The sequence below is a fragment of the Eschrichtius robustus genome, chromosome X (assembly GCF_028021215.1).
Source record: "Eschrichtius robustus isolate mEscRob2 chromosome X, mEscRob2.pri, whole genome shotgun sequence".
NCBI lineage: Eukaryota > Metazoa > Chordata > Mammalia > Artiodactyla > Eschrichtiidae > Eschrichtius > Eschrichtius robustus.
The window spans coordinates 38,532,329-38,546,900 of NC_090845.1; the positions used below are offsets into that span (position 1 = coordinate 38,532,329).

General features: G+C 38.8%; 1 protein-coding gene across 4 annotated transcripts in view; it reads right to left on the reverse strand.

Moving 5' to 3' along the window:
• MED14 (mediator complex subunit 14) overlaps positions 1-14,572 on the reverse strand; it is a 72,676-nt gene that overhangs the window by 39,806 nt on the left and 18,298 nt on the right. For 3 of the 4 annotated variants that reach the window (XM_068533234.1, XM_068533233.1, XM_068533231.1), the window contains exon 11: positions 1,814-1,939. In XM_068533234.1, the coding sequence (XP_068389335.1) occupies positions 1,814-1,939 (126 nt within the window). The remainder of the gene's footprint in view (positions 1-1,813; positions 1,940-14,572) is intronic. The other variant, XM_068533232.1, reaches the window with a different exon arrangement.

Here is a 14,572-nt window from a genome sequence, read left to right on the forward strand (position 1 = left end):
ATTGCTTACATGAGACACAAGATATCCAGGTAGCCCAAAATTTAAATGAAAATTATTGTTTTAGGCAGAAAGTAGTGTTATTTTTGAGTCAGAGAAAAACTAAACGAAGCGCATCATGAGGCATAAATTAACCTAATTTGTTTTCCCTCTTTAACATTTAGGAAGAGTTATAGTTAAGATAATTAATAGCAAATGTACATTAGCAGGAAGAACAAGTAGCAAACAACACGAATTAATTCTTTGCCTATAGTTTATTTACCAAAACTCTTAGTCTAGTTAGTTAATATTATTAATTTGTATGTATTTAAAACATAGTATTACTAGACTTAGAACCTTAAAAATTATAAAAACTATTAAACTCCATTAAAATTTTTATTTATTAAACACAAATGATCTCTGGCATAAGCACGAGCTGTTGGCTGAAGATTAGCTTGCTAAATGTCACTTAGAATTTTTAATGACACTAGAAAATGCTAATAATAGAATGTTGAGCAAAAAGCAAAATATAAAATGAGTTCAACTAAAGAAAAAAGTATAGAAAATATTAGAAGAGCATTGCTATGGATTGAACTGCATCCCCCCAAATTCATATGTTGAAGCCCTAACTCCTAATGTGATAGTGTTTAGAGGTGGAGCCTTTGGGAGATAATTAGGTTTAGATAAGGTCATGAGGGTGGGCCCTCATATAAGATTAGTGCCCTTATAAACAGACACCAGAGAGCTTGCTCTCTCTCTCTTCCTGCCATGTGAGGATACAGCATGAAGGCTGATGACTATAAGCCAGGAAGAGAGCTCTCACCATAACTTGACCATGGTGGCAACCTTATCTCATACTTTAAACCTCCAAAACTGTGAGAAAATAAGTTTCTGTTGTTTAAGCCACCCACTCTGTGGTTCTCCGTTATGGCAGCCTGACCTAAGACAAGCATATATCTCCTAAAAACAATGATTACCAACAGGCAACTATTTTTTTGCTTCTCTCATTTTTACTTGTTTAGTTTTTCTACTTAGGAGTATGTACTGTGTTAATCATCAAGAAAACAGTTAAATAAAGTTTTGAAGAGCAAACAACAATTTCCTAATGTGTCACTTACCATTTAGCCATCATAAATGTGATGTGATTCAAAGTAATGAGGCCAGTTTTCCATGAGCCGTTCATAGAAAAATCTATCTTTATAGCCATACGACATAGCCATACAATATAACCAGAAAGCCTTTTATTTTCATCAATCTATCTAGCTTAATATTAATTTCAAATGGCAAATGTGCTAATATATTCAAGAACACTATTCCATCAGCAATACAAAAACACTAAGTTCCTAGTATTTCATCATTTCAGAACACCAACTTGGTAACAGAACATGCTAGAAATCAAACTTCAATTTCTACTGTGTTTAAGCCAGAAAAAAAATCCTTTCCTACAGGATTCTGTACCCTGAGTCATCTGAGATGTTTATACTGTCATAAATCTGTTCTTCAGCCGTGAATGACATTAGATTGTAGTCTTCTCCATGACACCCAACTATTAGTGGTAAAATAGTTAATCTAAAAAAAGATCAGCCATCAATATTATTACTTTTATATAAGAGAAACAACATGAATGTACTTCATACTGGGAAGTTTAACTTCTGGTACAAGAGAGTTAAAATGGGCCCCAAGGAATAGACATCAGCCAGAGTTATTCCTTCCATATCTACTTTCTATACACTGTTTATACCACCCCTCCCAATACCTAATGGCAAAAAATTTTTATTCTGCATTTGTTAAAAATATTTTTCTTTACACTGAGTGAGTCTATCATTTAGTAACTTACCAAGTCCATAAAGCATCACCTGGAACATTCCAGAATGCAAATCTACAAAAATGTGTAGACACTCCGAATTACCACAGGGCTCCAAGATGGGAACAACAAGAGCTGGAAGTGCAGTCTCTATGGAAGCTGAACAGTTAAGAATTAAGTTATATTTCTATTTGAATATCCCCCCCCCAAAAAAATACATATATTTCTCAGGGAGTAGAAACGAACCAACTACTGAATGATCCTGAATGTTACAGGAAAAACATAATTTTGCTAAACTGGGTTAGTAATATTATGTCACTTAGTAGCTCAAAAGAAGAATGTAATCTACAAGGTGACATGAAACAAACACACCCATCTCAAATACTACAGCAAAGAAAAAAACCCTCCAAGATTCCGTTAAAAAGGTTAAAATAGCTCGTGAAAATTTAACCTTATCAGTGAGCTGAGTTCTAGTTTTACTTTCACTCAGTAATGACTAATAAGCTAATTTGAAGGATTTTCTTTCTGATATAATGGGAAAAAAAATACTGTTTGGTAAATAGAATAAACTTCATTTATGGCCTAAATATTTTTAATGCCATTCTTCATAAAGAGAGGTGTTTCTGGCAATTAGGGCCCATGTATTTAAAAAAAACCTCTGAATGCTATTAAACATTATTGATTATAAAGGAAAAGATTTTTTCAAGTTATTTACGTACCTCATTTTCAAGTCACAGATGAAATAAGAACAGAGGCAACTGCTAAACACAAATTCCCAAAGCTGCCAATATACTGTTTCTAGAGTTTCACAGTATTTCCACCAGGCCCGATTAACTTTCCCCTTAATCTCACAAGTTGGTATAACACAATCCAGTAAAGGAGCAAAGCCCTGAAAGCACACCATGTGCTAACTGAAAGCACACCATGTGCTCATCAGATTGATGACCTGTAAAAGGAATATGCTCTTCTGATTACCACAGTCCTTTAAAGCTACACTGCAGAAGAAAGGCAGGCAGTGAGGAGAGTGGTAACGTAGGCCCGGCCCTTCTCCAGGTGTGACTTCTCTGTGCTTTGTTAAACAAGGACAATGACATCTTCCTGTCCAGGCCATGGGTTCAGGAAGAAGCAATGACAAGCTTGTAAAGGTGCTTTAGAAAGCAAAGTGCTCAAAAATGTACATTTTCTGTATTTCTTTATGTACCAAAGAAACAAACCAAAACCTCTTGTTATAAATTTGCAACAATTAAAATAGGTGATGTTGCCATTGGTACTGTCTATACAAACAAAATAATAAATCAAAAAAAGATTGCAGGAAACATATTTAATCAGAGGAAAACAAACTGCTTTCAAGTATATCTAACATATTTGCATACAAATCTTTAACATGCAGGTCCAGCATAACTCATCTAAAACAAACAAACAAAAAAACAGGACCGAAAAGGCACAAACGGGAATTTCTTTTACAATATTCTATCATTCAGACCAGTGTGACAAATTAAAAAAGTGCTTAGAGATTTGAAGCAGAGTTGCTGATTTTTAAAATATATCTGTACTGTCTTAATTCTTAATGGGATAGGAATGTATTCTTTAAAACAAAACTATTTTTAAAGTGTAGCAACGGAGTAAAACTAATTCTGACAATTGGGATGACAACTATAATTTCAATCTAATTAACAAAATTAAATATTTTTGAAAAGATAGGGCATCAGAGAAGAATATAGAGAACACAGTCCAAAAGATAGAAAATACTTCTTTTTCTTAACATCTTTATTGGAGTATAATTACTTTACAATGGTGTGTTAGTTTCTGCTTTATAACAAAGTGAATCAGTTATACATATACATATGTTCCCATATCTCTTCCCTCTTGCATCTCCCTCCCTCCCACCCCTCTAGGTGGTCACAAAGCACGGAGCTGATCTCCCTGTGCTATGCGGTTGCTTCCCACTAGCTACCTATTTTATGTTTGGTACTGAATATATGTCCATGCCACTCTCTCACATTGTCACAGCTTACCCTTCCCCCTCCCCATATCCTCAAGTCCATTCTCTAGTAGGTCTGTGTCTTTATTCCCATCTTGCCACTAGGTTCTTCATGACCTTTTTTTTTTTTTTTTTCCTTAGATTCCATATATATGTGTTAGCATACTGTATTTGTTTTTCTCTTTCTGACTTACTTCACTCTGTAGGACAGACTCTAACTCCATCCACCTCACTACAAATAACTCCATTTCGCTTCTTTTTATGGCTGAGTAATATTCCATTGTATATATGTGCCACATCTTCTTTATCCATTCATCTGTTGATGGACACTCAGGTTGCTTCCATGTCCTGGCTATTGTAAATAGAGCTGCAATGAACATTTTGGTACATGACTCTTTTTGAATTATGGTTTTCTCAGGGTATATGCCCAGTAGTGAGATTGCTGGGTCGTATGGTAGTTCTATTTTTAGTTTTTTAAGGAACCTCCATACTGTTCTCCATAGTGGCTGTATCAATTTACATTCCCACCAACAGTGCAAGAGTGTTCCCTTTTCTCCACACCCTCTCCAGCATTTATTGTTTCTAGATTTTTTGATGATGGCCATTCTGACCGGTGTGAGATGATATCTCATTGTAGTTTTGATTTGCATTTCTCTAATGATTAATGATGTTGAGCATTCTTTCATGTGTTTGTTGGCAATCTGTCTGTCTTCTTTGGAGAAATGTCTGTTTAGGTCTTCTGCCCAATTTTGAATTGGGTTGTTTGTTTTTTTGTTATTGAGCTGCATGAGCTGCTTGTAAATCTTGGAGATTAATCCTTTGTCAGTTGCTTCATTTGCAAATATTTTCTCCCATTCTGAGGGTTGTCTTTTGGTCTTGTTCATGGTTTCCTTTGCTGTGCAAAAGCTTTTAAGTTTCATTAGGTCCCATTTGTTTATTTTTGTTTTTATTTCCATTTCTCTAGGAGCTGGGTCAAAAAGGATCTTGCTGTGATGTATGTCATAGAGTGTGATAGAAAATACTTTGATGTACATCTCTGAACATATTTTATGGCTGCCGATGTCCGTATTTTTCTTTACAGAAAATAAAATATATAAGGCCTTAAGCATTTAAAGGCAACAGGTTTTAATGGAGTGTATCCAGAATGGAGAAACTTATGAAGGGAGAATTAAAGGCCCTGCAAAATGACTGCGCTGCACACTTCTTCCTGCAGCAGGAATATATACAAATCTCCTCTTTCATTTCTCCCTATCTATTTATTGAGGACAAGATGAGGAAAGTACCAATAGACAATAATATAAAGTGGGAAGACTGAAGAGAAGTAACTAAGCCCAATTAGGAATGGCTGTGTGTGGTTCACAGCTTCTGAACTGACCTCGAGACCCCAAATCTGGCACTGACAGAGCACAACCCGAGGGAGAGCACCCTGGCTTCCTAGAGTCAGGTGATGCTGAGAAGGGGCCGCAGGGCAAATTACCTTTAGTGCCTTGAACTGCCTTTTTAAAGTTTCTCTCCCAGAGTCTTGCCTACCCTCCCCGAGACATTCCCACCCCCCGTCTCCCACCCTCAAGAAACCACACACTGCCCCCTGGGCTGTCTAAAACCTGCTATCTGTGCACTCCCCTAGCCCTTCCTTGAAATGCTCCATTCTTCCAAGCTACTCATTTCCTCGGCTTATTCTAGTGAGGAGTTGGAAGAAAAGCCATCTAATTAAGGGTAATTGCACTAAGGGGTTCGCAGAACAGACTATGGTCCCTGGTCCCAGCAAAGGATCTGACTAAAGCATGCTTTCCCATCACAAAAGAGATCAAGTAAGACTACATAGAGTATAAATGCATGAACGTGAATTTAAAAAACCAGTTAAAGCATATGTCCTAAAATGGTGGGTCAGCAGACCTTTTCCTACAGCAGTCCTTGTTTGCAGAATTGTTCTGATGAAAGCAGGGCTGAGGGGCCAAACCCCACATGCAGGAACCTCCCTCTCCTTCAAAACAGTCTCCAAAGCACCTTTCTCTAACACCGAGGACTCAACAGACTGGTAGGGCTTGAAAACCACTACTGCAGCACACTCCCACTACAGTAAGAGATCCAGGAAGAGCTGGACTAACATCCTCAAATTACATATGAGGAGAACGGGGCCCAAAGAATTTAAGTGACTTGTTCAAGAGCAGAAGAGCAGCTGAACCCACATCTGGCTACTCAAGCAGTGACATCTCTACAAAATGCTGCTAAAGAAAAATCTTCACAACTTACATGAACACGCAAAACTATTCCTAGGTAAACACACGTTCAGTCCATTTTTCAAAGTAATTTAAATATCCCCCAGGCAATCATACTGAGTTTTTTTTTTACTTACTAAGACTTGTTTACAGATGATACGAAAGTAAACCAGAGCCTATCAAAAGATCATAAACCGGGAGAAGATGGCGGAAGAGTAAGATGCGGAGATCACCTTCCTCCCCACAGATACATCAGAAATACATCTACACGTGGAACTGCTCCTACAGAACACCCACTGAACGCTGGCAGAAGAGGTCAGACCTCCCAAAAGGCAAGAAACTCCCCACGTACCTGGGTAGGGCAAAAGAAAAAAGAAATAACAGAGACAAAAGAATAGGGACGGGACCCGCACCAGTGGGAGGGAGCCGTGAAGGAGGAAAGGTTTCCACACACTAGGAAGCCCCTTCGCGGGCAGAGCCTGCGGGTGGCGTAGTGGGGGAGCTTTGGAGCCACGGAGGAGAGCGCAGCCACCACAGGGGTGTGGAGGGCAAAGCGGAGAGACTCCCGCACAGAGGCTCGGCGCCGAGCAGCACTCACCAGCCCGAGAGGCTTGTCTGCTCACCCGCAGGGGCGGGCGGGGCTGGGAGCTGAGGCTCGGGCTTCGGTCGGATCCCAGGGAGAGGACTGGGGTTGGCGGCGTGAACACAGCCCAAAGGGGGCGAGTGCACCACAGCTAGCCGGGAGGGAGTCCGGGAAAAGGTCTGGAGCTGCCGAAGAGGCCAGAGACTTTTTCTTGCCTCTTTGTTTCCTGGTGCGCGAGGAGAGGGGATTCAGAGCGCCGCCTAAACGAGCTCCAGAGACGGGCACGAGCCGCGGCTATCAGCACGGACCCCAAAGACGGGCCTGAGACGCTAAGGCTGCTGCTGCCGCCACCAAGAAGCCTGTGTGCAAGCACAGGTCACTCTCCACACCTCCCCTCCCGGGAGCCTGTGCAGCCCGCCACTGCCAGGGTCCCGTGATCCAGGGACAACTTCCCCAGGAGAACGCACGGCGCGCCTCAGGCTGGTGCAGCGTCACGCCGGCCTCTGCCGCCGCAGGCTCGCCCCGCATCCGTACCCCTCCCTCCCCCCAACCTGAGTGAGCCAGAGACCCTTAATCAGCCACTGCTTTAACCCCGTCTTGTCTGAGCAAAGAACGGACTCCCTCAGGCGACCTACACGCAGAGGCGGGGACCGAATCCAAAGCTGAACCCCAGGTGCTGTGAGAACAAAGAAGAGAAAGGGAAATCTCTCCCAGCAGCCTCAGAAGCAGTGGATTAAAGCTCCACAATCAACTTGATGTACCCTGCATCTGTGGAATACCTGAATAGACAACGAATCATCCCAAATTGAGGAGGTGGACTTTGGGAGCAAAATATATTATTTTTTCCCCTTTTCCTCTTTTTGTGAGTGGGTTATGTGTATGCTTCTGTGTGAGATTTTGTCTGTATAACTTTGCTTTCACCATTTGTCCTAGTGTTCTGTCCGTCCGTTTTTATTTTTCCTTAAAAAAATTTTTTTTCTTAATAATTATTTTTTATTTATTTTAATAACTTTATTTTATCTTACTTTATTTTCTTTTATCTTCTTTCTTTCTCTTTTTTCTCCCTTTTATCCTGAGCCGTGTGGATGACAGGCTCTTGGTGCTCCAGCCAGGCATCAGGGCTGTGCCTCTGAGGTGGGAGAGCCAACTTCAGGACACTGGTCCACAAGAGACCTCCCAGCTCCACGTAATACCAAACGGCGAAAATCTCCCAGAGATCTCCATCTCAACACCAAGACCCAGCTTCACTCAACGACCAGCAAGCTACAGTGCTGGACACTCTATGCCAAACAACTAGCAAGACAGGAACACAGCCCCATCCATTAGCAGAGAGGCTGCCTAAAATCATAATAAGGCCACAGACACCCCAAAACACACCACCAGACGTGGACCTGCACACCAGAAAGTCAAGATCCAGCCTCATCCACCAGAACACAGGCACTAGTTCCCTCCACCAGGAAGCCTACACAACCCACTGAACCAACCTTAGCCACTGGGGACAGATACCAAAAACAACGGGAACTATGAAGCTGCAGCCTGCGAAAAGGAGACCCCAAACACAGTAAGATAAGCAAAATGAGACGACAGAAAAACACACAGCAGATGAAGGAGCAAGGTAAAAACCCACCAGACCTACCAAATGAAGACGAAATAGGCAGTCTACCTGAAAAAGAATTCAGAATAATGATAGTAAAGACGATCCAAAATCTTGGAAATAGAATAGACAAAATGCAAGAAATATTTAACAAGGACCTAGAAGAACGAAAGAGGAACCAAGCAACGATGAAAAACACAATAAATGAAATTAAAAATACTCTAGAAGGGATCAATAGCAGAATAACTGGGGCAGAAGAACGGATAAGTGACCTGGAAAATAAAATAGTGGAAATAACTACTGCAGAGCAGAATAAAGAAAAAAGAATGAAAAGAACTGAGGACAGTCTCAGAGACCTCTGGGACAACATTAAACGCACCAACATTCGAATTATAGGGGTCCCAGAAGAAGAAGAGAAAAAGAAAGGGACTGAGAAAATATTTGAAGGGATTATAGTTGAAAACTTCCCTAATATGGGAAAGGAAAGAGTTAATCAAGTCCTGGAAGCACAGAGAGTCCCATACAGGATAAATCCAAGGAGAAACACGCCAAGACACATATTAATCAAACTGTCAAAAATTAAATATAAAGAAAACATATTAAAAGCAGCAAGGGAAAAACAACAAATAACACACAAGGGAATCCCCATAAGGTTAACATCTGATCTTTCAGCAGAAACTCTGCAAGCCAGAAGGGAGTGGCAGGACATATTTAAAGTCATGAAGGAGAAAAACCTACAACCAAGATTACTCTACCCAGCAAGGATCTCATTCAGATTTGATGGAGAAATTAAAACCTTTACAGACAAGCAAAAGCTGAGAGAGTTCAGCACCACCAAACCAGCTTTACAACAAATGCTAAAGGAACTTCTCTAGGCAAGAAACACAAGAGAAGGAAAACACCTACAATAACAAACCCAAAACATTTAAGAAAATGGGAATAGGAACATACATATCGATAATTACCTTAAATGTAAATGGATTAAATGCTCCCACCAAAAGACACACACTGGCTAAATGGATACAAAAACAAGACCCGTATATATGCTGTCTACAAGAGACCCACTTCAGACCTAGGGACACATACAGACTGAAAGTGAGGGGATGGAAAAAGATATTCCATGCAAATGGAAATCAAAAGAAAGCTGGAGTAGCAATTCTCATATCAGACAAAACAGACTTTAAAATAAAGACTATTACAAGAGACAAAGAAGGACACTACATAATGATCAAGGGATCGATCCAAGAAGAAGGTATAACAATTGTAAATATTTATGCACCCAACATAGGAGCACCTCAATACATAAGGCAAATACTAACAGCCATAAAAGGGGAAATCGACAGCAACACAATCATAGTAGGGGACTTTAACACCCCACTTTCACCAATGGACAGATCATCCAAAATGAAAATAAATAAGGAAACACAAGCTTTAAATGATACGTTAAACAAGATGGACTTAATTGATATTTATAGGACATTTCACCCAAAAACAACAGAATACACATTTTTCTCAAGTGCTCATGGAACATTCTCCAGGATAGATCATATCTTGGGTCACAAATCAAGCCTTGGTAAGTTTAAGAAAATTGAAATCGTATCAAGTATCTTTTCCGACCACAACGCTATGAGACTAGATATCAATTACAGGAAAAGATCTGTAAAAAATACAAACACATGGAGGCTGCACAATACACTACTTAATAACGAAGTGATCACTGAAGAAATCAAAGGGGAAATCAAAAAATACCTAGAAACAAATGACAATGGAGACACGATGAGCCAAAACCTATGGGATGCAGCAAAAGCAGTTCTAAGAGGGAAGTTTATAGCAATACAAGCCTACCTCAAGAAACAGGAAACATCTCAAATAAACAACCTAACCTTGCACCTAAAGCAATTAGAGAAAGAAGAACAAAAAAACCCCAAAGTTAGCAGAAGGAAAGAAATCATAAAGATCAGATCAGAAATAAATGAAAAAGAAATGAAGGAAATGATAGCAAAGATCAATAAAACTAAAAGCTGGTTCTTTGAGAAGATAAACCGAATTGATAAACCATTAGCCAGACTCATCAAGAGAAAAAGGGAAAAGACTCAAATCAATAGAATTAGAAATGAAAAAGGAGAAGTAACCACTGACACTGCAGAAATACAAACGATCATGAGAGATTACTACAAGCAACTCCATGCCAATAAAATGGACAACCTGGAAGAAATGGACAAATTCTTAGAAATGCACAACCTGCTGAGACTGAACCAGGAAGAAATAGAAAATATGAACAGACCAATCACAAGCACTGAAATTGAAACTGTGATTAAAAACCTTCCAACAAACAAAAGCCCAGGACCACATGGCTTCACAGGCGAATTCTATCAAACATTTAGAGAAGAGCTAACGCCTATCCTTCTCAAACTCTTCCAAACTATTGCAGAGGGAGGAACACTCCCCAACTCATTCTACGAGGCCACCATCACCCGGATACCAAAACCAGACAAAGATGTCACAAAGAAAGAAAACTACAGGCCAATATCACTGATGAACACAGATGCAAAAATCCTCAACAAAATACTAGCAAACAGAATCCAACAGCACATTAAAAGGATCATACACCATGATCAAGTGAGGCTTATTCCAGGAATGCAAGGATTCTTCAATATACGCAAATCAATCAACATGATACACCACATTAACAAATTGAAGGAGAAAAACCATATGATCATCTCAATAGATGCAGAGAAAGCTTTCGACAAAATTCAACACCCATTTATGATAAAAGCCCTGCAGAAAGTAGGCATAGAGGGAACTTTCCTCAACATAATAAAGGCCATATATGACAAACCCACAGCCAACATTGTCCTCAATGGTGAAAAACTGAAACCATTTCCACTAAGCTCAGGAACAAGACAAGGTTGCCCACTCTCACCACTATTATTCAACATAGTTTTGGAAGTTTTAGCCACAGCAATCAGAGAAGACAAAGAAATAAAAGGAATCCAAATCGGAAAAGAAGAAGTAAAGCTGTCACTGTTTGCAGATGACATGATACTATACACAGAGAATCCTAAAGATGCTACCAGAAAACTACTAGAGCTAATCAATGAATTTGGTAAAGGAGCAGGATACAAAATTAATGCACAGAAATCTCTTGCATTCCTATACACTAATGATGAAAAATCTGAAAGAGAAATTAAGAAAACACTCCCATTTACCACTGCAACAAAAGGAATAAAATATCTAGGAATAAACCTACCTAAGGAGACAAAAGACCTGTATGCAGAAAATTATAAGACACTGATGAAAGAAATTAAAGATGATACAAATAGATGGAGAGATATACCATGTTCTTGGATTGGGAGAATCAACATTGTGAAAATGACTCTACTACCCAAAGCAATCTACAGATTCAATGCAATCCCTATCAAACTACCACTGGCAACTAGAACAAAAAATTTCACAATTTGTATGGAAACACAAAAGACCCCGAATAGCCAAAGCAATCTTGAGAACGAAAAATGGAGCTGGAGGAATCAGGCTCCCTGACTTCAGACTGTACTACAAAGCTACAGTAATCAAGCCAGTTTGGTACTGCCACAAAAACAGAAATATACATCGGTGGAACAGGATCAAAAGCCCAGAGATAACCCCACGCACATATGGTCACCTTATCTTTGATAAAGGAGGCAAGCATGTACAGTGGAGAAAAGACAGCCTCTTCAATAAGTGGTGCTGGGAAAACTGGACAGGTACATGTAAAAGTATGAAATTAGAACACTCCCTAACACCATACACAAAAATAAACTCAAAATGGATTAAAGACCTAAGTGTAAGGCCAGACACTATAAAACTCTTAGAGGAAAACATAGGCAGAACACTCTATGACATAAATCACAGCAAGATCCTTTTTGACCCAGCTCCTAGAGAAATGGAAATAAAAACAAAAATAAACAAATGGGACCTAATGAAACTTAAAACTTTTTGCACAGCAAAGGAAACCATAAACAAGACCAAAAGACAACCCTCAGAATGGGAGAAAATATTTGCAAATGAAGCAACTGACAAAGGATTAATCTCCAAGATTTACAAGCAGCTCATGCAGCTCAATAACAAAAAAACAAACAACCCAATCCAAAAATGGGCAGAAGACCTAAATAGACATTTCTCCAAAGAAGATATACAGATGGCCTACAGACACATGAAAGAATGCTCGACATCATTAATCATTAGAGAAATGCAAATCAAAACTACAATGAGATATCATCTCACACCGGTCAGAATGGCCATCATCAAAAAATCTAGGAACAATAAATGCTGGAGAGGGTGTGGAGGAAAGGGAACACTCTTGCACTGTTGGTGGGAATGTAAATTGATACAGCCACTATGGAGAACAGTATGGAGGTTCCTTAAAAAACTACAAATAGAACTACCATACGACCCAGCAATCCCACTACTGGGCATATACCCTGAGAAAACCATAATTCAAAAGGAGTCATGTACCAAAATGTTCATTGCAGCTCTATTTACAATAGCCAGGACATGGAAGCAACCTAAGTGTCCATCATTGGATGAATGGATAAAGAAGATGTGGCACATATATACAATGGAATATTACTCAGCCATAAAAAGAAACGAAATGGAGTTATTTGTAGTGAGGTGGATGGAGTTAGAGTCTGTCCTACAGAATGAAGTAAGTCAGAAAGAGAAAAACAAATACAGTATGCTAACACATATATATGGAATCTAAGGAAAAAAAAAAAAAAAGGTCATGAAGAACCTAGTGGCAAGATGGGAATAAAGACACAGACCTACTAGAGAATGGACTTGAGGATATGGGGAGGGGGAAGGGTAAGCTGTGACAAAGTGAGAGAGTGGCATGGACATATATTCACTATGAAACGTAAAATAGCTAGCTAGTGGGAAGCAACCGCATAGCACAGGGAGATCAGCTCGGTGCTTTGTGACCACCTAGAGGGGTGGGAGGGAGGGAGATGCAAGAGGGAAGAGATATGGGAACATATGTATATGTATAACTGATTCACTTTGTTACAAAGCAGAAACTAACACACCATTGTAAAGCAATTATACTCTAGTAAAGATGTTAAAAAAAAAAAAGTCAGCTAAAGTCTCACAATAAAACTACTGGATATTTTAATATATTCCATCATTAAATACATAAAATATGAAGTAAATAAATTAAGAGTCCAACTTCAGAAGCTAAGGGGGAAAGAGGTACAGATGAAATAAATGCCAAAAAAAAAGAGTAAAAAATCAATTAAATGAAAAAGAATTCAAATGAAATACAAGCAAGTTACAGCAATAAACAAGACTAAAACTCTTGACAAATAAGCATATGAAATAAAAGTGCTCAACATCATATGTTATTAGGGAATTACAAATTAATGCAATGAGATACAACTACACATCAGTACTAAAATGGCTATGGTACATCCACACAGTGGAATATTATTCAGCGATCAAAGGAAATGAGCTCTCAAGCTACAAAAGGACACAGAGGAAACTTAAATGCATATTGTTAAAGAAGCCAGTCTGAAAAGGCTACATGCTGTATGATTCCAGATACATGACACTGAAGAAAAGTCAAATCTACAGAGACAGTAAAAATACCAGTGGCTGCCAGGGGTACAAGGGAGAAAAAGATCAATAAAGAGGAGGCGTGCAGGGGATTTTGTGGCAGTGAAGTTACTCTGTATGATATTGCAATGATGGATATGACATTATAATTGTCACATATATTGATATAATGCATAAACATTGGCAAGTATATGACATTAAACTTCTGTCAAAACCCTTAGAATTGTACAACAAAGGAGTGAAAGTGAACCTATGGACATTAGGTAACAATAACGTATAATATACCAATATTTGTTCATCAATTATAACAAATGTACCATACTAACATGAGTTAGTAATATGGGAACTTGGATGAGAGGAGAGGGAGAGCACTTTGTACTTTCTGATCAATTTTTCTGTAAATCTAAAATTGCTTTAAAAAATAAAGTCTGTTAAAATAAATAAATAAAGTCTGTTAATTTAAAAAAAAAAAAAGATCATAAACCTCAATTTTCTACAATCCCAATGATATTTTAGAATTTTACTATTTTGAAAAATTAGAAATAATTAAAATTAGAAAAATTAAGATTGCAAAAATACTGTGAGCACCAGGTAATCACAGCCAAAAACAACTGGGGTAGGAATAGTAAATATGCTCATTGTGATACTGTGAAACTATATTCCTAGAATGAAAGCACTTACTTTGTAAACGACTGACCGTCCCCTAATGCTCTGAATATACCAGGTAATTAGAAGATTTTTCACTATGTGTGCATATCTGTATTTCTTATTTTGAACCCTGTTAATGTATTAACAACTCAAAAACATTTTTTAAAAGACAAGGGAT